This window comes from Ambystoma mexicanum, chromosome 9 (genome assembly GCF_040938575.1).
Source record: "Ambystoma mexicanum isolate Mex_15411 chromosome 9, UKY_AmexF1_1, whole genome shotgun sequence".
Lineage (NCBI taxonomy): Eukaryota > Metazoa > Chordata > Amphibia > Caudata > Ambystomatidae > Ambystoma > Ambystoma mexicanum.
The window spans coordinates 46562032-46586063 of NC_090931.1; the positions used below are offsets into that span (position 1 = coordinate 46562032).

General features: G+C 48.0%; 1 protein-coding gene across 5 annotated transcripts in view; it reads right to left on the minus strand.

Annotated features, from left to right (window-relative positions):
- Window positions 1–16924, minus strand: part of NTM (neurotrimin) — a 1023678-nt gene extending 1006754 nt beyond the window's left edge. For 2 of the 5 annotated variants that reach the window (XM_069614124.1, XM_069614123.1), the window contains exons 1-2: window positions 16900–16924; window positions 15462–15546 (exon numbers count right to left, since the gene is read on the minus strand). In XM_069614124.1, coding sequence (XP_069470225.1) covers window positions 15462–15546; window positions 16900–16909 — 95 coding nt within the window. In that variant the 5' untranslated portion in view covers window positions 16910–16924. The other 3 variants (XM_069614126.1, XM_069614127.1, XM_069614125.1) reach the window with 3 other exon arrangements.
- Window positions 16925–24032: the final 7108 nt, after the last annotated feature.

Here is a 24032-nt window from a genome sequence, read left to right on the forward strand (position 1 = left end):
TGAACCCTCTGTGAACCCGCGGGCCCAGGGGAACTGATGGAGATTGGGCGCTGCCTCCCCCTCCTAAAACACTATCATTCGAAAGCAGGTCCCTCATACTAGGACATCGATAGTTACTCACTCCAAGGGGTGGCACATGCCAGGTCTGCGGCCAAAGCTAAATATAAGAGGCTGCCAGATGGGAAAGAAATGGAGGCATGGTGAGCGAGGGGAGGGTCGTGGGGCCGTGGGGCGGGGCGTGGGCAGTGCTGGGCTCTAGGGGGTGTGGGCTGTCCTTGGTGAGTGAATAGGAGAAAGTAGAGGGTGTCACTAGGTCCATGTTATCCCATCCCTGCTTGTTTTTTATACTGCACTCCTCACCACATCAGTTCTCTAACAGCACTAATGCTTATATGTTCTGTTAGTACCTGGCGAGGGCCAATCAGAATGTAACAAACATTCTGATTGGCCCTCGCACTGGCTTTACCCGACCTGGCATCCCTCCACCAGGATTCCTTGCCATTTTCCCCGGGCGGGGGGCCTGGCAGCCACTCAGCCATTGAGGAGGCTCGAAACGGGCCCATCCCCACTCGAGCCTCCACACAGCTGGGGGCTGCTATACTCCCCCGCTGGGGATTCAGGTGAGTGTATTTTTCTTCCTTACCCCTCCCCTGCAAACAATACCCTCCCCACCTTCCCAACCCCACTTACCTTCTTATTTCTCCTTTTTCGGGAGTGAATGCACTGGGAAGCCTTCTATTCCCTGCGCGTCCGCCCCCGGTGGCCGCCAAGGAAAGAGAAAACGGACTCTGTTTTTTCCTCCCAGCGTCCATTTCCTTTGACATTTATTTGTTTCTGTTCCAAAACGCTGTACCTTTTCAGAACAGAAAAAAATGCTATTAGTAGCCTGTTCTTGCGGGCCGGGGTACTAATAGCAACAAGCCCCTCACCACGGGGGCATTACCCAGTCAGGTAATGCCCCTGGTCCAACATATAACTATGGACCCCGGGGCATTACCGCAGCGAGCAGCTTATTGCTTCAGTGAAAGCAGTCACAATACTTTATTTTCTATGAGCCTCGGGATCCCCTGGCCACCCTTCGAGCCCCATTAGGGGGGTAGCCCCCACAGTTTGAAGACCACTGATCTATAGATCTGGGCCCTCTTCCTACTCCTACCTGCAAGGCAAAAAACCTTGGGGTCATCTTCGACTCCACACTCTCCTTCTCTCCTCACATATCCGACGTATCTAAGAAGTCACACTACCAGCTACACCTCCTCAGAGGTATCCTTCCTTTCCTCTCCTTCCCCCAGAAGCTCACTGTCTCTAGAGCCCTGGTTCTCTCTAAGCTGGACTACTGTAACAGCCTCTATCTTAATCTGCCCGCCTCTACTCTCCGCCCTTTGCAACTCATCCAGAACAGGACTGCAAGACTTGTCCTTGGCCTCAAGCCCAGGGACCGTATCTCTCCAGGACTGAAATCACTACACTGGCTCCCAGTGACTGCGAGGATCAAGTTCAAAACCCTCTGCATTGTCCACAAGGCCTTCTGGGGCCTTGGGCCAAAATACCTTCAACTCTCTCTTCCTAAATATCTTCCTTCTCGAGCTCTTCGCTCATCCGCCTCCAACTCCCTCAGGGTCAGCCGCTTCTCCAAACAACGAGTTGGGGGCAGATCTCTTTCCACTGCAGGGGCCTCCCTCTGGAACAGCCTTCCTACCTCCCTGAAACTTGAGGAGAACCACCTCCGGTTCCGGAAGCACCTCAAAACCTTCCTCTCTGCCTCCGCTTTCTCTCCCCCTCTCCCCTGCTAATACTACTGAAACTGCACTGAATCTGCAACTGGGCCATTCACCGTTCTCGGCCCAGCCACTCTCCCCTGCACTGCCTCCACGGCAACCCCTGCACTACGGGACTGTGTCTGTATCCATACAGCCCCCCTTCCCAGCACTTGTTTGCACTTACCTCGCACTTGTCACCAGCTGGCCCTTGTTATTTATCCTGTATGCTGTATGCTTATAACCCTGTACTGCACTTTCCCCTCTCCCTTTCCCCCATGCACTTTTCCCTTCCCCTCTACCCTTGCACTTGCGCGATCTGAATGACACCTGGCCTAGTAGGATCGTTGTCTGTCTTCCCTCTGTTCCCCCCCCTCGTCACGCCTTGAAACACTTGTGTATAGGCGCGTTACAAATGCCATATCATATCATATCATAGATAAGAAAGGATTAAAGGTAGGGCTATATTGTGTGACAGTTTGCATACATGGAGTGACAGTGAAGAAGAGTGAAAAGACAACAAAGAAGACCACTGACCGAGCAAGGGATGTCATGTTGTGCTATGTTGATGTGTACCATGCACGTAACGGTACTTAAATCAGGGTTTTTGTAACATTGTACACACGTGCTAGTACTTTTTAGGGAAGCAGTTCATCTAGTCAGTGAGTGGTCGCATGGTGGGCATGGGCTGTGTCCCAGCATGGCCTTGAAGTATGGATGCTTGTTTGTCTGTTTAGTGTCACTGTACCCGAGCGGGGCCTGCCGTGCTGTATTCAGCAAGTGCACTGTCCTATCCTTATCTCCCCAGGTCTCCACCATCAGACACATAGAGGAGGGTGGAGTACCCAGCTGCCGCTGCTGCTTATTGTGAATTAAAGGAACACTGCTCACTGCATGCAGAGAAACAAACACCATGCAAAGGAACAGCAACAATGTCAAAGGGGACAGCAGACAGATGGCGGGAAAGAGCCTCAAAACGCTCCATTACTCCTGGGAGTCTCTCCACAGCTACATTAGATGACATAAAGGGTGCACCTTAAATGGATACAAACGGAGCCTGGGCACAGAATTAAACACAGGCACCTTCGTGGCCAGTTCCCCATCTGTGTCATCAGGATGATAGAAGTCATACGTGCGCTGTTCAAGTGCACAGAGATGGTGCACGTTCAAATGAGGTGCACGTCCACGCATGGAACTCACGGCTACACAAGAAAGTCCAGTCTCCACTAAAAGACACTGCTGACCTAACATTTGAAAACATATTAATAATGTGCAATTATAATGTGTGTTGGCAGCTTAGACCACATCCCATTGGGACCCCAGAAGGATGAAAGTGGGGTGCCAATGGGATGTGTCGAAGGTGCATTTAACACCTTGGCTGAAAGCAGAAGCCATCACACAGACGTGTCCAGGCGCGCGCCAGTCAGAAAGCGGAGCAGAGGGTAGTTGCAGATCACACGTTGTCACATGGCAGGCCTGAAGTGACACCCCTGACCTTGCTTGTCAGCTTTCACCCCGATCTAACATCCTGGCATGTGTAGGCCCGCATGCATAGTCCATTCAGGGGTGCAGCATGCTGTGTGGTAATAATGTTTTGAGGGGTCTGTTTCTGGATATTTCGTTTAGCAGCAGAAGTGAGCATGGAGCAGTGGTGCGAGCTGAGAAATGTGCATATGTTTTCACGTGACTTGCTCTAGAATGCTCATGGTGGAATGAGGTACAGCTGCGTGGCAGAACAGAAAACACCTACCTGTGCCAATTAAGTGGGCTCACATGAACGCAGATCTCCAGGGATCTGTTTGTGTCCTACCTGGACCGAGCTTGCGTTCTAGCAGGGCCATCCATCTGTCATGCTTACCCAGGCAAAGTGAGTAGCAGTGAGAAGGGCACTAGAGTCAAGTATTATATGAAAGATGGTGCTGTGAAGCCACTGGCACTGTGAAGGTACTGGCATGCGTGAGGGAACTGGTACTGTGAAATCACTGGTACTCTGAGGGCACTGGCACGCGTGAGGGCCCTGGTACTGTGAGAGCACTGGTACTGTAAAGCCACTGGTACGGTGAGAGCACTGGTACTGTGAAGCCACTGGTACTGTGACGGCACTGGTACGTGTGAGGGCACTGGTACTGTGAAGCCACTGGTACGGTGAGAGCACTGGTACTGTGAAGCCACTGGTACTGTGAGGGCACTGGTACTGTGAGGGCACTGGTACTGTTAAGCCACTGGTACTGTGAGGGCACTGGCAAGCATGAGGGCACTGGTACGGTGAGGGCACTGGCACGCGTGAGGGCTCTGGTACGGCGTGGGCATTGGCACGTGTGAGGGCACTGGTACTGTGAAGCCACTGGTACGGTGAGAGCACTGGTACTGTGAAGCCACTGGTACTGTGAGGGCACTGGTACTGTGAATCCACTGGCACGGTTTGGGCACTGGCACACATGAGGGCACTGGTACTGTTAAGACACTGGTACTGTGAGCGCACTGGCACATGTGAGGGCACAGGTACGGCGAGGGCACTGGCACAGTGAGGGCATTGGCACGAGTGAGGGCACTGGTACTGTGAAGACGCTGGTACTGTGAGGGCACTGGGATGCGTGAGGGCACTGGTATTGTGAAGCCAGTGGCACGGTGAGAGCACTGGCATGCGTGAGGGCACTGGTACTGTGAATCCACTGGCACGGTTTGGGCACTGGCATGCGTGAGGGCACTGGTACTGTGAAACCACTGGTACTGTGAGGCACTGGCTCGCGTGAGGGCACTGTTACTGTGAAGCCACTGGTACTGTGAGGGCACTGGTATGGCAAGGGCACTGGCACGCGTGAGGGCACTGGTACGGCGAGGGCACTGGTACTGTGAAGCCACTGGTACTTTGAGGGCACTGGCATGGGCACTGGTACTGTGAGGGCCATGTCACGCGTGAGGGCACTGGCATGTTGAGGGCACTGGCACGCATGAGGGGACTGGTACTTTGAAGACACTGTTACTGTGAGGGCACTGACACGCATGAGGGCACTGGTATGGCGAGGGCACTGGCACGTGTGAGAGCACTGGTACTGTGAGGGCACTGGCACGCGTGAGGGCAATGGCACGCGTGAGGGCACTGGTACTGTGAAGACACTGGCACGCGTGAGAGCACTGGTACGGCGAGGGCACTGGCACATGTGAGGGCACTGGGACAGTGAGGACACTGGCACGCGTGCTGCGATGCAGCGCACTCCTTCCTCCAGTTGGCATTTAGTTTGTAGGGCTCTGTTCAGACAAGGGCTTGCGAGCCCGAACTAATGGTCCATCGGGAGCCCTATGTTCCAATGAAAGAATGGCCTTTTATAAAGACCCTCCCCCCATCCCCTCTCTCCTGCAATGCTGGATACTGCCCAGTCACAACCAGTCCTCCTGAGGAGACGCAACAATAACTGGCGAATAGACCATTGGAGCGACACATGCCTGTGACAAGAGTCCTCTTATATGTGCATGTGAGGGCTGAAAACCCATGACCCCCCTTCCCCCCGTGATATATTCATCCAGTCTTCCAAGACAACACATTGAATCGCAAAAGTACGCCCCGCCCCCTTTCTTCTTACACTGCTAAGTTGATTTCCATGACATGTATGTTTCATATATTTCCATAATATCATGGTTTGCTATGCTGCAACTCGTCGGGTTTTCTAGGTGTTTGTTGTAAGGGCTTGGATCCTTGCCACGTGATGTGTATAGACAGTTGCACACGTCACACGTTCTTTTGCTGTGTCTTAGAGGAGCAAGGGTCTCGCTCCACGTTGTGTTCTGCCGCAACGGAAGTGCACTTTTTTTAATTGTGTGTTTTTTGCATAAAGAAATGTTATGGAGTTCATGAAACAATATGAAAAGAAACGCAGACACTAAGATATGAAAAACAAACGTATTGCTTTTTTTCCATGTGAATTCCTTACCGACCTCGAGCCAACACCTCATTTTAGAAAGATCGTCCAGATATATCGTGCATGTGCGCGCGCCGTGTGCGTTATATATATATATATATATATATATATATATATATATATATATATATATATATAGCATCTTAAAAGTCTTGAGTGGGCTACACATGATCGAAGCTCTGCCCTTGACCATGAAGAGCAAGGCCCACCCCACCAAGGCATCCGGGTCTCACCAGTGCCTCAGAATATCAGCCAGTGGGGAGTGCGTATGTGATTTAGAGGGTGATGCGTGCGAGCTTGTGCGCAAGATGCGTGATTCTGATTGTGCGTGTACTGTTATATGTGTTTGTCTCGTTGTGTTTCTGTGTGTATGTAGGGCTGGGCTTCACCAGAGTGTGTGTTATAAGTGGATGTTTCTTCTGTACCTGCTGTTGTGTTCTGCGCATATGAGTGGGGATCAATAAGCATGTTCCTATGCTTTGGTACATGTTTCTATCTGTGTGCACATGTATGCGTGTGTGCACGCGTGTATGCACGCCTTCGGTCTGCAAGTATGAGAGAGAGTCAATACTTGCATGTCTGATCTCCACATATGTGTTTCAGGGTGGGTGTGGGTATCTGTATGTTTGTCTTTGTTTACTCATCAATCCCAACTCACTCATATCTAGGCATACTCCCAACTACCCAACAGCTAGCATGAATCTTAACTCAGCCATATCTAATCATAACGCCAATTACCCAACTGCTAGCATTATTCATACCGCACCCATACCTAGGCATAATGCCAACTACCCACCATATAGCATTACTCAATATTTACCCATACCTAGGAATATTCCTAACTACACAGCAGCTTCCGTTAATCCTAACTCACCTATACCTAGTCAAAATCTCTACTACACACCAGCTGGCATCATTCCTAACTCACCCATATCTATGCATAATCCCAACTACACAACAGCCTCCATTCATCCTTGCTCCCCCACACCTAGGCATATTCCCTTCTACCCACATGATAACATCAATCTGAACTCAGGCATACCAAGGAATACCCCAGCTACCGCAAAGCTAACATCAATCCTTACTTGCCAATATCTAGGCATAATCACAACTAGCCAACAGTTTCCAACTATCCTAACTCACCCATACCTAGCTATATTGCAGCTACCCAAAAGTTAGCATCAACTCTAACTCATGAATATTTAGGCATAATCCCAACTACCCAACAGATAGCATGTATCCCAATTCACCCACATCTATGCATACTCCCAACTACCCAATAGCTAGCATCAATTGAACCGCACCATACTTAGGCATAATCCCAAATACACACCGGCTAGCATCAATCCTAACTCACCCATATCTAGGTATAATCCCTAAAAGCCAACAGCTAGCAGTATTCCTCCCACACCCATACCTAGCCAGAATGCCAGTTACCCCACCGCTAGCACCAATTCTAACTCACCAATACCTAGGCATCATCCCAACTACCCACCAGCAAGCATTAATCCTAACTGAGCCATGCCTCGGCATCATCCCAACTACCCAACTGCTAGCATTATCCTGACCCACCCATGCCTAGGCATAATCCCATCTACTCAGCAGCTAGTGATAATCCTACCTCACCCTTACCTAGGCAAAAACCCAACTACCCAACAGGTATCATCAATCCTACAACACTATAACTAGTCATAATTTCAAAAGCCCAACAACTATCTTCCATCCTAACTCACCCATACCTATGCATAATCTGAATTTCTCAAATGATTGCAGTATTCCTACCCCACCCAAACCTAGGCAAGATGACAACTACCTGACTGCTACATCAATTCTAACTCACCCACACCTAGGCATAATCCCCAATACCCAATAGCAAGCATTAATCCTAACTCACCCATGACTGGCCATAATCCAAACAGATAGCATTAATCCTAACATACTCATGCCTAGGCATAATCCCAAATACCCAACAGCTAGTGCTAATATTAACTCACCCATACCTAGGCATAATCCCAACTACAAAACAGCTAGCATCAATCCTTCCTCACCATACCTAGGCATAATCCCAACTACCCACCAGCTAGCATCAAACCTAACCCACCAATACCTAGGTATAATACCTACTACCAAACAGCTAGCAGTAATTCTACGTCACCTGTACCTAGCCATAATGGCAGTTACTTAACAGCTAGCACCAATTCTAACTCACCAATACCTAGCCATAATCCCAACTACCCACCAGCTAGATTAATCCTTACGCAGCCATGCATGGGCATCATCCCAAATACCCAACCGCTAGTGTTAATACTAAATCACCCATACCTAGGCAAAACCCCAACTACACAACAGGTAGCTTCAAGTCTTCCTCACTATACATAGGCATAATCCCAATAACCCAACAGCTAGCATACATCTGAACTCACCCATACCTAGGTTTTATTCCTACTACCAAACAGCTGGAAGTATTTCTACCTCACCTATACCTAGCCATACTGCCAACTACCCAACATCAACCATCAATCCTAACTCACCCATACCTAGGCATAATCCCAACTACCCACCAGCTAGCATCAATCCTCATTTACACTCATCTAGCCATGCTCCCATCTACCTAACAGCTAGCATCAATCATACCTACACCTAGGTATAATCCCAGCTACTCACCAGCTAGCATCAATCCTAACTCACCCATACCTAGGTATAATCCCTACTACCCAACAGCTAGCAGTAATTCTACATCACCCATGCCTATCCATAATCCCAGTTACCCAACAGCTAGCACCAATTCTAACTCACCTATACCTAGGCATCATCCCAACTACCCAACTGCTAGCATTAATCCAAACCTGCACATGCCTATGCATAATCCTAACTACCCAACAGCTAGTGTTAATCCTATTTCACCCATTTCTAGGCATAAAACCAACTACACAACAGGTAGCATCAGTCCTACCTCACTATACCTAGACATAATCCCAACAACCCAATAGATAGCAGTATTCCTTCCTCACTGAATCCTAGGCATAATGCCAACTGCCCAACAGCTAGCATTAATTCTAACCCACCCACACATAGGTAGAATCCCAATTACCCAACAGAGAACATTAACTGTAACTCACCCATTCCTTGGCATAACCCCTACTTCCCACCAGCCAGAATGTATCCTAATTCACCCATACCTAGGCATAATCCCAACTACCCAACAGTTAGCATTAATCCTAACTCACCCAATCCTAGGCATAGTCCCATCAACCCAACAGCTAGCATCAATCCTAACTCACCAATACCTAGGCATAATGTCAACTACCCACCATCTAGCATCAATCGTAACTCACCCATATCTAGGTATAATCTCTGCTACCCAACAGCAAGCAGTATTTTTACCTCGCCCATACCTAGCCATAATGACAATTACCCAACAACAAGCATCAATTCTAACTCTCTAATCCTAGGCATAATCCCAACTACCTAACAGCTAGCATTAATATTAACTCATCCATGCATGGGCACCATCCCCACTACCCAACTGCTAGCATTAATCCTAACCTGCACATGCCTAGTGATAATCCCAACTACCCAACAGCTAGTGTTAATCCTAACTCACCCATACGTAGGCATAAACCCAACTACAAAACAGGTAGCATCAACCCTAAGTCACTCACACCTAGGCATAATGGCAAATACCCACCATTTAGCATCAATCCTAACTCACCCATATCTAGGTATAATCTCTGCTACCCAACAGCAAGCAGCATTTTTACCTCACCCATACCTAGCCATAATGACAACTACCCAACAGCAAGAATCAATTTTAACTCTTTGATACCTAGGCATAATCCAAACTACCCAACAGCTAGAATTAATATGAACTCATCCATGCCCGGGCATTATCCAAACTACCCAACTGCTAGCATCAATCCTTCCTCATTATGCCTAGGAGTAATCCCAACAACCCAGCAGATGGCATCAATCCTTACTCACCCAAGCCTTGGCATAATCCAAACAGCCCGACTGATAGCATCAATCCTACCTCACTATACCTAGGCATAATGCCAACTACCCAACAACCAGTATAAATACTAACACACCCATTTATTAGCATAATCCAAACTACCCAACAAATAGCATCAATCCTAAATTGCTCATACCTAGGCATAATCCCTGCCACTCGACAGATAGCATTGATCCTAACTCACCCAAACCTCAACATAATCCCTACTCCTCGACAGATAGCATCCATCCTAACTCACTCATAGCTAGGCATAATCCCTGCTCCTCGACAGAAAGCATCAATCTTAACTCACTCATACCTAGGTATAATCCCTGCTCCTCCAAAAATAGCATCAATCCTAACTCACCCATACCTAGGCATAATCCCTACTCCTCGACGGATAGCACCAATCCTAACTCACTCATACCTAGGCATAATCCCTACGACTCAAAAAATAGCATCAATCTTAACCTTCCCATGCCTAGACAGAATCCCAAATACACAACAGCTAGTGATAATTCTAACTCACCCATCCATTCCATTGCATAACCCAGCTACCCAACAGTTAGCATCAATCCTAACTCACCCATGCCTAGGCATAATCCTTACTACCCGACAGATAGCATCAATCCTAACTCGCCCATACCTAGGCATAATCCCTACTACTCAACAGCTAGTGTTAATCCTTACTCTCCCATGCTTTGGCATAATCCAGCTTCTCAACCGTTAGCATCAAGCCTTACTCGCCCATGCCTATGCATAATCCTGCACATTACACAAACCTTAGTCCAGCACATTAATATTAGCCTCCTAAACATGTTTGATTCACAAATCTATCTTTAACTAATTCTGGCCTCACACCTAGTTTTTAAGGTTAGATTCCTCGCCTTTACTTAAAATACCCTCATCTTCATGCATGGCTTTGAAGATCTCCTCCTGGCACCTAATGTAAAGACGTCCCCTCTATACCTCACTTTAAAGTCTCCCCTCCCCTCACCTAGGTTAAATGTGTCCTCCCGACACCTCACATTATTGTCCCTGTTCCCTACAATTAGCTTTAACAACTTGAATTCCTGCTCTTAGATTTGGTGACGGGCCTTCACGCCACGGGATTCAATGACAATAAACGATGGTGAGTAACTTTAACTGCTCTTCCTCCCATGCTCTGTTTAGATGCTTTTCTACCCAATATCTAAATTAAAATGTCTCCCACCCCATTTACCTTTAATGAGTGTATCTGCACAACTGTCATCACTGGCTCACTTCTATGGACCCGGCTCACCTATAGGTGTCCAATGGCGCTCCTTCGTCGCCAATGTGCATGTTCGGACTGAACAGCTCTCCTCACATCCTCACTCTAGGACCCTCTTCCACGTACACTGCATGTTGCTGTCACACCTATTGCCAAGATCAAGGACAGGCCTCCAACTTTCACACATGAACTCTCAGTTTCCCAAACAAGGATCCTGGTCTTATTCTCCATCTAGAATGAGTCTCTTCTCCACACCCGGCTTAGCCTGCACTCCCACACCTGTGCCTGGGTTTAACCACACATCTCCAGCCAAAGCTTTAATGATTTGCCTCTGTTGGCTTCACTTCCATAAGTACCGCTACTATCTTTAGCTATATGTATAGGATCCACTATAGGTGTCAATGTCATGTCTCCTTCTCCACACTCATTTTAGCTGTCTCTGCTCCCAAGACTGCCATAAAGCTCTTTCCTCCCCAAGCCAAGCGTGGAGCTCTCATTTCTCTTTCTGCAGCAATTGATAATACCTCCCCCGCCCCAGCTCCTCCAATGTCTCTACAACTAGACCTAACAGCCCTTCCTCACAGTCTGTTCCACCATGCCAAAATATAGGTTTGCACCTCAAGGCCTAGCTTTACTGGGACAAATTGCGAGAGACTGCATCACTGATTTCAGCCTTTACTGGTGGACGTCTCCTGGGCCTCCCTTCTCACCACCTCACCTATAGTGCCCAACCTCCATCCCCGAAGGTTTCACGGCTGTCCGGCAAGCAAGTTCCTCACAGTAACAGTGCCCAGGGGTTGCCTGCAGAGATCCACTACACCTGTAAGTAGGGTGATACCTTCAGGCTACCGCGATGTACCGCAGTGTCCACTGCACAGCATGGGGCGTAGGCATCACTTGGCCAGCTCGATCTCCTCTCAACTCGGCGAGGTTTATCACTGCGCGGGCATATATGGACTATTTACGTGGGGGTTGCAATAATCAACTTCTTAAGCCCGGCGACCAGTTTCCTCGTGTTTAGGATATATAGTGTGTCGCATATGTGAGAAACACAGAGGTCAATACTAGATGGTTATTCCTCACCAAACCACTGCGCCACACATCAGATCTAGTTTCAAACTATTTATTTACTTCAAATAGCTGAACTCCCACAGGAGAGCCCATCTGATGACACATGTTTCGGCACACCTGGTGCCTTTTTCATATCTGGGCATTCATGTTAACAGAACTTTCCATTACATAATCGAATGTCTGTCTCCCTCCATCGTTTTACTCTGCAGTTTACAGGTTAATCCCACTTTGAAAATTGCAATCGCTCGTCTCTCCGATTACCGAGTCATTTTAGATGGGCTCTCCAACGGGAGTTCCGGCGCAGTGGTTTAGTGAGGATTAACCCTTTATAGAATCATCACCAGTCAGCACTTCAGAGCCTCCGCACTTTGCACCTCCCCATAACCCGCGCACATTCAAAACAATGACACGGCCACGCCAATGTTTGGTGGCTGTGGCCTGCACGTCACCTCCTCGTTGCTGAGTGCAGCCTCAGATCTGCTGGCATTGCACATATCTGGGAACTCGGCCTACACATAAAAACAAGAGCTTCTTCACTCCTGTTCCTTGTGGGAGCACAGGAAACCCCTAGCATCGCCTGTGCTCAGTGCTATCCCGGTTCTCTGTGCAGTTATCACCCCCCCTCCCCCCTCCCCCGACCTTCATTTACAGAAGAATGCTCACCGCGTGCTTTGCTCAGCTGCTAAGCAGCACAATCTCACCCCAGGGTCGAACTATCTGCACGGAGACACAATGTTCACAAACATTGCTGCGAGCACATTGCAGAGGTCCTGCCTCAAACGCCTCCACGACGTTCGCATTCTGGCCCTCACAGCATTTCCCTCAAGCCCACGTGCCCTCCGCTGCCACCTTCTAGTAGTGCTGCTGCGGTGGGTTTGAACATGTCTTCCAAGAGCGACAGAGCCCCCTTCCATCATCAGATGGGAAGTGTGATGGAGGAGGGGTTGCGGGTGGGGGGCTGAGGGTGGCTTGTGCCTCTACTTCTGAACTGTGCCATCTCTAGTTCGTTTTAACTGCACAGGCACTGAGTAAATGGACACCACACACATGTACAGAAAGCTATAGAGCAAGCAGGTATGTATCCTTCATGTGCCCTCTGCAAGGCAGGAATCGTAGCACACCCTTCAGACCCTCCCCCAAACGAATCTCTGCGAGAAGACACACCCCTCGCACTGGAGACACATCTGAAATGAGTTTTTGAAAGTTGATAGTGCACAGTGTCACGTGGGCCTATCAACATGCCAGGGACCCACGGGCCCTCACTGCCTCCACCCGAGGGTCTTCAGCCCCAGTGTAAGAGCCCCGCACGACCCCAATATATTCACAAGTCCTGAGCCCAAACACACAGACCCCGTGCCCTCAAGAAACCCCAAAGGACGCCAAGGGACTCTGCCGGCTGGTTCACTCCACTCGCTGTCTTGCTCGTGCCCTTTCTCATGTCAAGTTGTATCTGCCAGCCACAATGTTCAGCAGTGCCCCATTAAGTGGCATGTAGCACTAGTACACACCAACATGACATGAACATGAGCAGCTTTCTGCCAGGGGAGGTAGATCCCCCAACTCGTGCTTTCCCTCAGCAGGTCATGGAGGGGGTGAAGCACCCAGGGAGCGGTTGCAGGTGCCCCATGAGTGATGCTTCCTTGGCTTGCAGGATAGTCTGGCAGTGGGGTACCCTGCAGACCCACAAATGCATGTCCCTGGTTCAAGCCTGCCCGACAGCCTGCTGGGACACTTGCATCAAGTTCCAGGTTCTGGGATGGCATTGTGGGTCTGCAGCGTGGCAGCCCGTCTCAGGTCTGTGCTGCACGCTGCCACCTCTACACAAATCAAGCAAGTCCCGTGAGTCACCCAAACGTGTTTAGATAAAGCAAAACAAAGAATCACCCTTTTATTGTGGGTCCTAAATGAGGGAATGTCAGGTGGGCGAGATCATGCTGAAGACCCCCGCCCCCAGCCCCCCACCCACACAATGACGGAACCTGAAGTGCCTGTATGTGTGGCATGGTGCAAACTGCACTAACAAAGACACAAAGGGGGCACGAAACATTGCAGGGACGGTTTGCCATGGGCACACTCTATGGTGCCAACAAGTGCATTAGACCCCCCTCGCCCCCAGAAGCCTTGCACCCCCTCCCTGGAAACCTTCATGGAAGGCGTTCCCTCCTTCCCAGCAGCAAAGCATAATGTCTGTGTGAGGACAAAGGTGACACTGGAGCACGAGTAGTCGGTGCCACAGAAGCAAGCCCTTACGCAAAGCTTCCATTGCAATGGTCATTCATGATGGCACTCTCGAGGTTCACCCTCCGATGCCCACAGGAATACACCCCTCTGACATCCTGCTCAGGCTATATCAACAGGGTTTCCGTTTTGCAAAACGTACAGGTCACAGACCCTCACACCAGCCCCCAAGAGACACTCATGTGGCAGCTGTACAAATGTCATAGACCCTCAGACCATCCCCAAGAGACACATATGCAGGAGTTCCACACGTTACAGACCCTCATACCAGTCCTCAGGAGACTTTCATGTGGCGTCACTATAAATCTCAAATACCCTCATACCAGCCCTAGACTGGTGTCAGTGTAGAGTCACATACCCTCATACCACACACAAGATCCTCCCATGCCACAAACCCTCATACCGTCCACAAGATATACAACTGTTGGAGCACCATAAATGACAGAGACCCTCATACCAGCCCTAGAGTGGTGTCAGTTTAGAGTCACAGACCCTCATACCAGCCACCTAGAGAAACCCCCGCAAGAGCTCCACCCAGGTCACAACCCTTCATGCTATCCACAAGATATACAACTCTTGGAGCGCCATAAATGATAGATACCCTCGTACCTGCCCTCAAGAGACACTCACGTGGAAGCTCCGTTAATGTCAAAGACCGTCAATCCATCCCCAAGAGACGCATATGATAGAATTTACACATGTCACAAACCCTCATACCAGCCCCCAAGAGACACTAAGGTGCAACAGTGCAAATGCCCAAGACTCTCAATCCATCCCCAAGAGACACATATGCAGGAGCTCCACACGCCACAGACCCTCATACCATCCGCAGGATATACATCAATGGCACAAACCCTCAAACCTACCCCCTAAAGCACGTATAAATGACCAGCACTGATTCCCTAGACCCTCATAGACCCTCTCACCAGCTCCTGCAATGGACCGCACAGAGAAGTCTTAAATGAAGTTGCCCCTGGGACCCATATAAGAGTAAAGGTGCATATATAATGCCCCGTGTTGCCCCCTTCGCAGGAGACCCCCGTACAGGCAGTGCACCGTGTCTCACACTGTGTTTTTCAATGTCCTGGCCTAATCCCCTAAAATACCCTCAATGAAGTGCCAGGCTCGCAAACACCGATTACATGATTTAACAATTAGCTGTATTACATCACACACTGTGAGCCCCCGCCACTGGACCCTCCCAATGACCCCAAAGTAAAGGTCGCTCGTCCTACCTGAGGATGGCGTTCTCTCCCTGCCGGACCGTCACGTTGTCCATCGCCTTTGGGAAGGTGGCATCGCCGCTGCGCACGGGCACTCCTGCGGGCACAAGGAAAAGCAGTCTGAGACACAGGACGACCAGGCCCCTCCAGGGCAGAACCAAGCACCCAGTGACACCCATCCTTGGCGGACACCACCACTCGGCGACACCAAAACTAGCACACGTGCCCGCAGGACACAGGGGGAGCAGAAGTCCTGGGACTGAGGAGTGGTAAACACAGTATTTCCCGGGAGACCGTGCACGCCTGCTCGGACCAGTCCAAAGCTGCACGCCAGGGACCCCCAAACAGCAACAACGTCTTTCAAGGGCCCTTTTAATCCCGCAGAGGTGGTTGAGGTGGGGATACAGGGCGAAGGGGCAGTCAGAGCTTGTAAGAATTAAGAAGCAGTGTGTGTCGATTACGCGTTTATTCCTGGCTCTCGCCCAGGTCCCAGCGGCCAAGCCCCAGGTGGGGGAAAGGCGGATACAGGGGGCGCACTATTCAGATCGCAACCCGGGGGGCTGTCAGTGAAGTGGGCTAGACACTCCGAGCGGAAAGCAAGCTGAAATCGCAGAAAGCCCGGGGCAGCAGGGTCTCTGGAAGAGCTCGGGAGTGATGGAATGCTGTCCTGCCCAGAGAGACCACCGAGAGCGCCAGGGGTGGGCACGCGGAGCAGGGGCTGTCGCTGCCGTCCCGTTTCCTCTGCAACAAATGCACGCATCCAGAGGGGGGGGGGGGGCTCTGGACCTCGGAGCCCAGCCTGCAGGCAAGAGCTGTGGGAGAGCCGGGCAGTGCGCCCTGCCCGGAGCCCAGGATGGAGCGAGGGGCGGGAAATCAGCGAGCAGCAGCAGCAGCGCCCCGCTCCTCTCCTCTTTCTGCTCAGCCGTGGGGGGGGGGGGGGAGGAGAGGACGGACGCGGCGGGCACGGATCCGCTGCCAGATCAGGGCTGCCAGAGGCTCCCAAACTCTGCCTCTGCTCCTCTCCTGGTCCTCAGCAGCACCCCGGCCCCGCCAGCCCTCCCCGGATCACACACACACCGACTCCTTCTTCCCGGGTTGTCATGGCAGCCGATCCATCACTGGCCAGCACCTTAACTCCAGCCCAGACCCTCTGAGGAGACTTAGCGCGCCCTCATCCCAGCACCGAGGGCAGCTCTCTGCAGCTCTCCGGCGGGGTTAACCCCTTCAGAGATAGGGGGAGGGGGTTTCTCTCTCATCTCATTCCGGCAGAATCAGGAAATTCATGGAACATACCCCCCCCCACCTTCCCCAACCCCCACATTCTCGGAGGATTTCTCCCTCCCTTTGCTTGCACAATTGTAATACTAGACGCATGTTTACATATATATATATATATCTATATATATATATTTACACAATCTCTATAATACATACATTTTATAGGTCTCACCCGTATTCATCCTGTGGGTCGCATCAATACCAGCAAGCAGACAATTCATTTGCTTTTGGCAGGTGCGGCGCCGGGGGTGGGGGTGGGGAGGAAGCGTTTCATCCCCGACCCCATAAGGAAAGGAAGACATGAGTCACTTCCCTTCAACGCTTCGAGGGGCCACGGGTAGGAGGCACCAGTGCGTCTTTGCACCCACAAAGAGAGGCAGTGAGAAGCAACACTTTGGTAAGGCTACGGGTGGAACCCGCCGTGTGGCATGGCATGGCATGGCGAGACCAGAAAGAAGTTACTCTCCAGTACTGACTCTCGTGTGTGCCCTGAAGGACCCTCGCTGCTGGAGAGTGTTCTCAAAGTACAACCATCCATCGTGTCAACTAGTGACGCAACATAACATCACGTGACCTCCTTTTCACTCTGGCTACATGCTGTCTGCAATTCGGCATGCATTGCCTATGAATACACCCCATGCCATGTCATAGCATAGCTTCACGTGTGTGCGTGTGTCTGTGTGTGTATTATTAAACAACCCACAATGTTGTCTTTGCCTTGTTCCTAAACACCATAATTACTGCTGGGTGGTACCATTACCCAATTCACTAGGACTCAGGACCAACACAAAAACCAGTACCATACAGGCATCGCCCACATATCTGCGTGTTCAGTAAAAATGGGAGCAGAAAGGCACGCGCCCAATCCTAGTTGCAAATTCACTTCTACACGCAGCCGTCACCAGGAGTAGACGCTGCTCCTTGAGAGTAAACTAGGGGTGCGATGAGTGACCCTTCAAGTGCTAGACTCACATCTTTGCTATCATAATTTGAATATATTGGAATCAGTCAGGCCACTATAGAACCGGCTTGCATGTGGATTCTGACAACATCTAAACATTTGGTTGCTTTGCCTCTTATGTATTCCCAACACCACTTGGCTTCAGTCAGTTGGATCCATCAATCTTAATGGCTTCAATCGCTTAGATCCCTTGGCACATTATGGCAAATTTTGGCTTCAGTTAGTAACATCAACATGTACTGACTTCAATCAGTTAGAATGATCGGCACCTATTGGCTTCATTCTGTTGAATCCTTTAGTACCTATTGGCCTACATTAGTTGGAACAATCGCAATGATTGGATTGGCTTCAGTCATTTAGATGAATTGAGACCAACTGACTGCAGTCAGTTGATTTAAACACAGCTACTGACTGCAATCTTTTTGATCCATTGACAACTATTGGTTTAAATAGTTTGGATCCATTGGCACCCATCGCGTTTTGAAACACTTGTGTATTGGCGCGTTATAAATACCATATCATATCATATCATATCATATCATATATCATATCGGTTTCAATCTCTTGGATTCATTGGCAGCTATTGGCTTTAATCAGTGGAATTCATTCATGAGTTGTCATATTGGCTTCAGTTGGATCCATTAGCACCTACTGTGTTGGATGAGTTGGATCCATCAGTACCTATAGGCTTCAATTGGTTGGATCCATTGCTACCCACTGTCCTAAATCAGTTGGATCCACAAACACTTATGGGCTTCAATTATTGAATCCATTGTCACCCACAGGATTAAATCAGTTGAATCCATTGGCTCCTACTGGCTTCAATCAGTTGAATCCATTGGCACCTACTGGCTTCAATCAGTTAGATCCATTTGGACCTACTGGCTTCAATCAGTTTGATCCATTGGTATCTATTGGCTTCAATCAGTTAGATCCAATGGCACGTATTGGCCGCAGGCAGCTGGTTCCACTGACACCTTCTGGCTGCTGTAAATTGGTTACATTGGCACCTACCAGTTTGAATCAGATGTAATCAATTTGAATATGAATAATATTTTAATATGAAGGTGAAATCTGAACAAAGTCCCCAAAAAGTACATGTCAGTCACAGAGCCCAGAGTATGATGACCCACGCCACTGCACCCCTTTTTACTTCCAATTGTCTCAATTGTTACCCCCCAAACACACATGAATAATTTTAACTTTAATTATATTTCCAGCGCAAGAGCCCTAGAAAAAAAATAAAAATAAACAGTAAAAACACACCCCATTAGAGTAGTGGGACAATGTTAGGGCCCGGTGTGGGGTAGCAGAAGCCCGCTCCTCCTCTGAGACCCTAATGTATAGCTCTGAGTGACCTTACATGTTTCTGGACAAGTCTCCCAAAAAGAGTGAGGAGTGAGCAAGGAGGAAAACAACCAACTCATGGTACTCAGTGACTCACAAAGCAGATTCAGCTCCCGCCAGGCAAATCATTTTAAGTAACTTCGATGAAAATAGACCAACATTGCTGGATGTTCGAGCCAAGATGAGCTTCCCTCTTACCTATTTGAGTTTCTCAATTGAGAGCGGGCATATTTCAAATGATTTTAAGTGTCTTCCCAAATGGTTCTAATCACCAAAGCCTACTCTGGCCACCCCAGCACCTGCAGCTGTTTAGACAGTGTCTCAGCGGTGCCTATTGGCCCACCCCTGAATCAGAGCGATTTGCAGAGTTGACGTCATATCCGCCGTTTCTGCGCTGGGCGACTGATGGCAACAGGGAGGTGCAGGTCCCATACCTCGCAGCCTCTTCTTCACAAGAATTCTGTGAATTCTGCTTACTCTCCCTCGAATTTATCAAGTTCTATCTCCACCATTCAAAGGGCAGATGTTTCCCGATGCTCTGCTGCGCTCCCAGAGCCATTCAGACTGGTGTGTACCAATTTATGACGGTATGCTTTTGACTTTATTCAAAAGGCACTTGTGCTGGCCAAATAAAGATTAAATGAACTCTTAGAAATGGACATTGAAGAAGGTGTGTTACCTCCTTGAAGAATTCCGCAGCTAACTGTTGACTTACGGACAGACCTGGTCTCTAGTGTGAAAGAAAGTGCCATGGCTCCCTGCCTCGCTGTGCCACCTTAATGTTTGCAGCAACTCACTCTGTCCAGGTTCTGTTCACAGGATTCAAAACAAACCTGTTAAATAGGGAGCCCTAATGTCACCTCTGCTCCTCCCCGCAGAGCCCACACAAGACTATTCTTCTTGTTAGAGTTTCATGGAGTGGTTTCCCATCAGATTTGATGGCTTAAGCCCTTTGCATGTATCTCCATGTGCAGTCCTCTTAGTCTTCAACATATATGTTAACAGGACGTTAACCAGTTCTCTCCCAGTTTGGTTTGTCCTAATTTCAGCCATCACATTTAATGCTGATTCCATCAAGGCTTGGACCACTGACCCTCTTCATCTCTACTTGTGAGGGTACACGACACCGGTAAGTACTGAGCCTTGACGGTTGTGTGCTACCTGTAGGAATTTAATTTAATTTAATTTATTATTAATGTGTTACAGCTTATTATAAGCTTTTCACATGACATAAGAAATTACATTTAGACAACAATTAATCATTAAAAATAGATACTAACCTATTGAATAAATAGAGAAAATAGTAACATAAAAGGCACAGATAAGCAGAAAAGGATTCATAAATCCACCAGTGAATGAATATTAGTTTTTTTTTTTTTTTTTTCTTTTTCCTAAGAATAACGTTCCCAAAGAGAACATCCCCGAATTGGCAATTTGCTATATGTTTATGCCCAATGTTTTCTCAGCAATCATCCAAACATTATACATAGCAATGTATAATTTCATTCCTTTTCCCTTTTCATTAACGGCTCTTTGCCAGAATTCGTTACTGCCCACATATTCCAAGTTATGGACAAAGTCTGTATAAAATATTGTGTAGACCTTTGCCATAGCGATACATCTAGTAAGGACATGTTTGCCCGTTTCAGATTCCATTCTGTCCTTGCACAGCCTGCAATAACGTTCAGGTAGGGGGAGATTTTTCTTAATCCCACTTATGGCCAGTACAGGTAACTGATCGATCCTTAGCAGAAGAATGAATCGACGTAGCCGTGGTGAAGGGCATAGATTCAGGTATGGTAATGGTTTTTTAATAGTGTAATTCATGAATTGCACAAATTTATAGCGCTTCAGATCTTCCAAATGCCCAAAATTGCTGATCCAATCGTGTAGTTCAGATTTCTTGGCTAGCGCTCTCAGCAAAGGAGTGGAGACCACTTGTTGTTTTTGTATCCAGCCAATCGCTTCAAGATAGTTGATAATATTCTTTTTCATAATAGAATATGAAGACGCTTTGTTAATTTCGGAGTGAATCGCTGCAAACAATAAATTGGCTGTATCCGGTGTTGCTTTTAGATATAGTTCAGCTCTTTTCCTGAGTACAAGAGACTTCCAGGAAATAAGGCTGAGTTCTAATCTAAGGATGGCCATTGGGATACAGCCCGGGAGGCAGAGTATTTTTTTCCAAAATTTTCCTTCGAGGATTTGAAGCCAGTCAAGGTCTATCAGTTGTAATGCCTCAAGGCCATAAATTATCATCGGTGTTAAGACCTGAAGGTACAGTTGGCGTGCTGCCCAGATGGTGTAACCACAATAGGATGTAGAAAAACGATAAATAAGTGCTGTGACTTGGGCAGCTCTTGTGATTCTGATTTGTTTGCAAATGGTATATTGCCCCTTGGGCTCAACCTCGACACCCAGGTATCTGTAGTATGGGGTATAATTGATTTCCGTCCCAAATATGTTTAAACCGATTCTTGCTGTCTTCTTGGAACTGAACATTACCATCTGTGTTTTATTCAGGTTAATAGCCAGCCCATTCGATTGAGTATAGGACCATAATGCCTCGGCTGATCTTCGAATGCCGCTAATGGTGTGGTCCAAGATGACTAAGTCGTCCGCATATGCTAGCACCACACAATGGGCGGGTCCAATCTTGGGGGGGCAGTTATTTACCAATGATAGCGTTTTAGGTATATCGTGAACAAACAGGTTATACAGTATTGGTGCCGTAACGCATCCTTGTTTCACGCCACAGTTTTGGTCGATCTTATTAGTCATATTCCCTTTAGCGTCCAGCTTCAGGGAAACTGTGGTATTGTAATGCAATAACTTAAGATAATATAGTATTTCTTTGGGACATCCCAATTTTTCGAGTTTGGCCCATAGTAATTCCCTGGGGACTAGATCAAAGGCGGACTTGAAGTCTATGAACAAGGCGTATAAAGGTGGATTACCTGATGTTCTGGCTTTGTTACAGAGAATATCCATTACTACCAGATTGTGTGTAGTAGAATATCCGCTTCTAAATCCACATTGGAAACGGTCAAGGATCTTTTCTCTCTCTACCCATGTTTGGAGTTCTTGTAGAAGGTATGCTGCAAATAACTTGCCCGTGCAGTCCAACATGGAAAGTAGACGGTAGTTACCAGGATCTGTACGGTCGCCTCTCTTATGTACAGGAATCAAGATTGCTGTCTGCCAGGATTCAGGGATTTGACCTTCCTTCATAATCTTTTCAAAAAGGATCACGAGTATCTCTGCCCAATATTCGGGGTTGCTCTTTAATACGGCATTTGCTAAGCCATTGGGTCCCAGGGCTCTTGAGGATTTGAGCTTTTTTATCCTAATTATCAGAGATTCGACTGACACTTTAAAAGGGGTCATAGGTAGATCCTGGGGAATCCTCTCCTGTGGCTTTGCCTGATCCATACCGTTTCGGGTTTTCAGGAATTCCTCCCATTGGCTAATACCAATTGAGTTGGTTAAGGGGATACTGGTGTCACCACGAGCCGTACTCAGTAATCCCCATATGGTTCGGGAGTTCCCCGTGCATAGTGTTTGGACTGTTGTTTGCCATTTGAGAAATTTTATTGCATAGCGTTTCTGCTTTAGCCATGTTCTATAGGCGTTTTTCAACTTCTTGCTTAAAGTCAAATAGTAATACGATGTAATCGAAGCTTTACGTAATTTCCTCAGGTCAGTTCTTAGAGTTCGTTTGGCGTCTCTAATTTCAATGTCGAATATATTAGTGGTCTTAACCTTGGGGGCCCGCATATTTGTTTTAACCGCTGCATAGGTGTTTGAGAATGCTGCGATCCATTCTTCAATCTCCTTGCTGGTCATGGCTGAGAGTTCTGTACGACACAGATTGGGAAAGTTGGTTGTATATTCTGTGGCTCGTTTGATGTTATTATCAGACCACCGAATCTTGGAGAGAACATGATTCGTCTTCAACTCTCCAACAGATCTATGCAATGTATATTGTGTGATATAATTGAAAGAGAGTGTAAGAGTAGCGTGGTCGCTCCAGTCATTGTCCTTGATCGTCATATCTGTGACCCAGGTGGTCATGGTGGGACTCACGTATATATAATCCAGTGTACTACTAGATATAGAGTTTCCCCATGTTGGTTTTCCCGGGTAGTCACTGATGGTTCTGCCGTTTAATATTTCAAAGTTCCATGACTTAAAGAAGTTAAGCCATAGCTGTCCCTCCGTATTTATGCTTCCATGTTTCAATTTACCTATTTTCTTCAGCAATGGGTTGTTACTAGTACTCGACTCGCCAATTAAGTGGCAATTAAAATCACCAACAAAGATTACCATGTTTTTCTTCGGCTCCGTCAGCCAGTTGATCAACAAATCGTGGCAAGCTTCCTGGATGAACTCGCTCTGAGAAGATTCAGGTGGATTATATATATTAACTAAGAGAACGTGTTCCATTTTATCTTTGGCCGGGAGCTCCAGTTCAACTGCTTATACAAATTCGTCCATTTTCGTGTAAATGCGGGTCGATCTTAGCGGATGCAAAATGCCGATTAATAGTCCTCCATATGGTCTTCCCCTTGGTCCCTTTTTTGCCAATTCCTGGTGTATGGTGTACCCATTTAGCAGAGCCCAGGAGGTAAGCCACGTCTCTTGCAAGCATATGCAAGTATGGCCCATTAATGAGGAGATTGAGCCATCAGGGGATAATAGATGGCTGAATCCCCGGCAGTTCCAAGATATTATGGTTTTATCTCATTGATTTGATGTTATTCCTGGTAGAGACTCTATTAACCATTTGAGCACCTTCTGTATATCTGCCAACTGTACAGAATCATCTTTAGGTAGCTGTGCTATGGTCCTTTCTTCCATAATTGGACTTGGCATCTGGGTCGGCCACTGGGGATCAGAGATATTAGGATCAGCATCTATTTCCAGGTCAACTTCCCTCAAGTTGGTTTTAAAATTACGCAGCAGCTCTGCGGTAGCTAGGAATTTACAATCAAGGG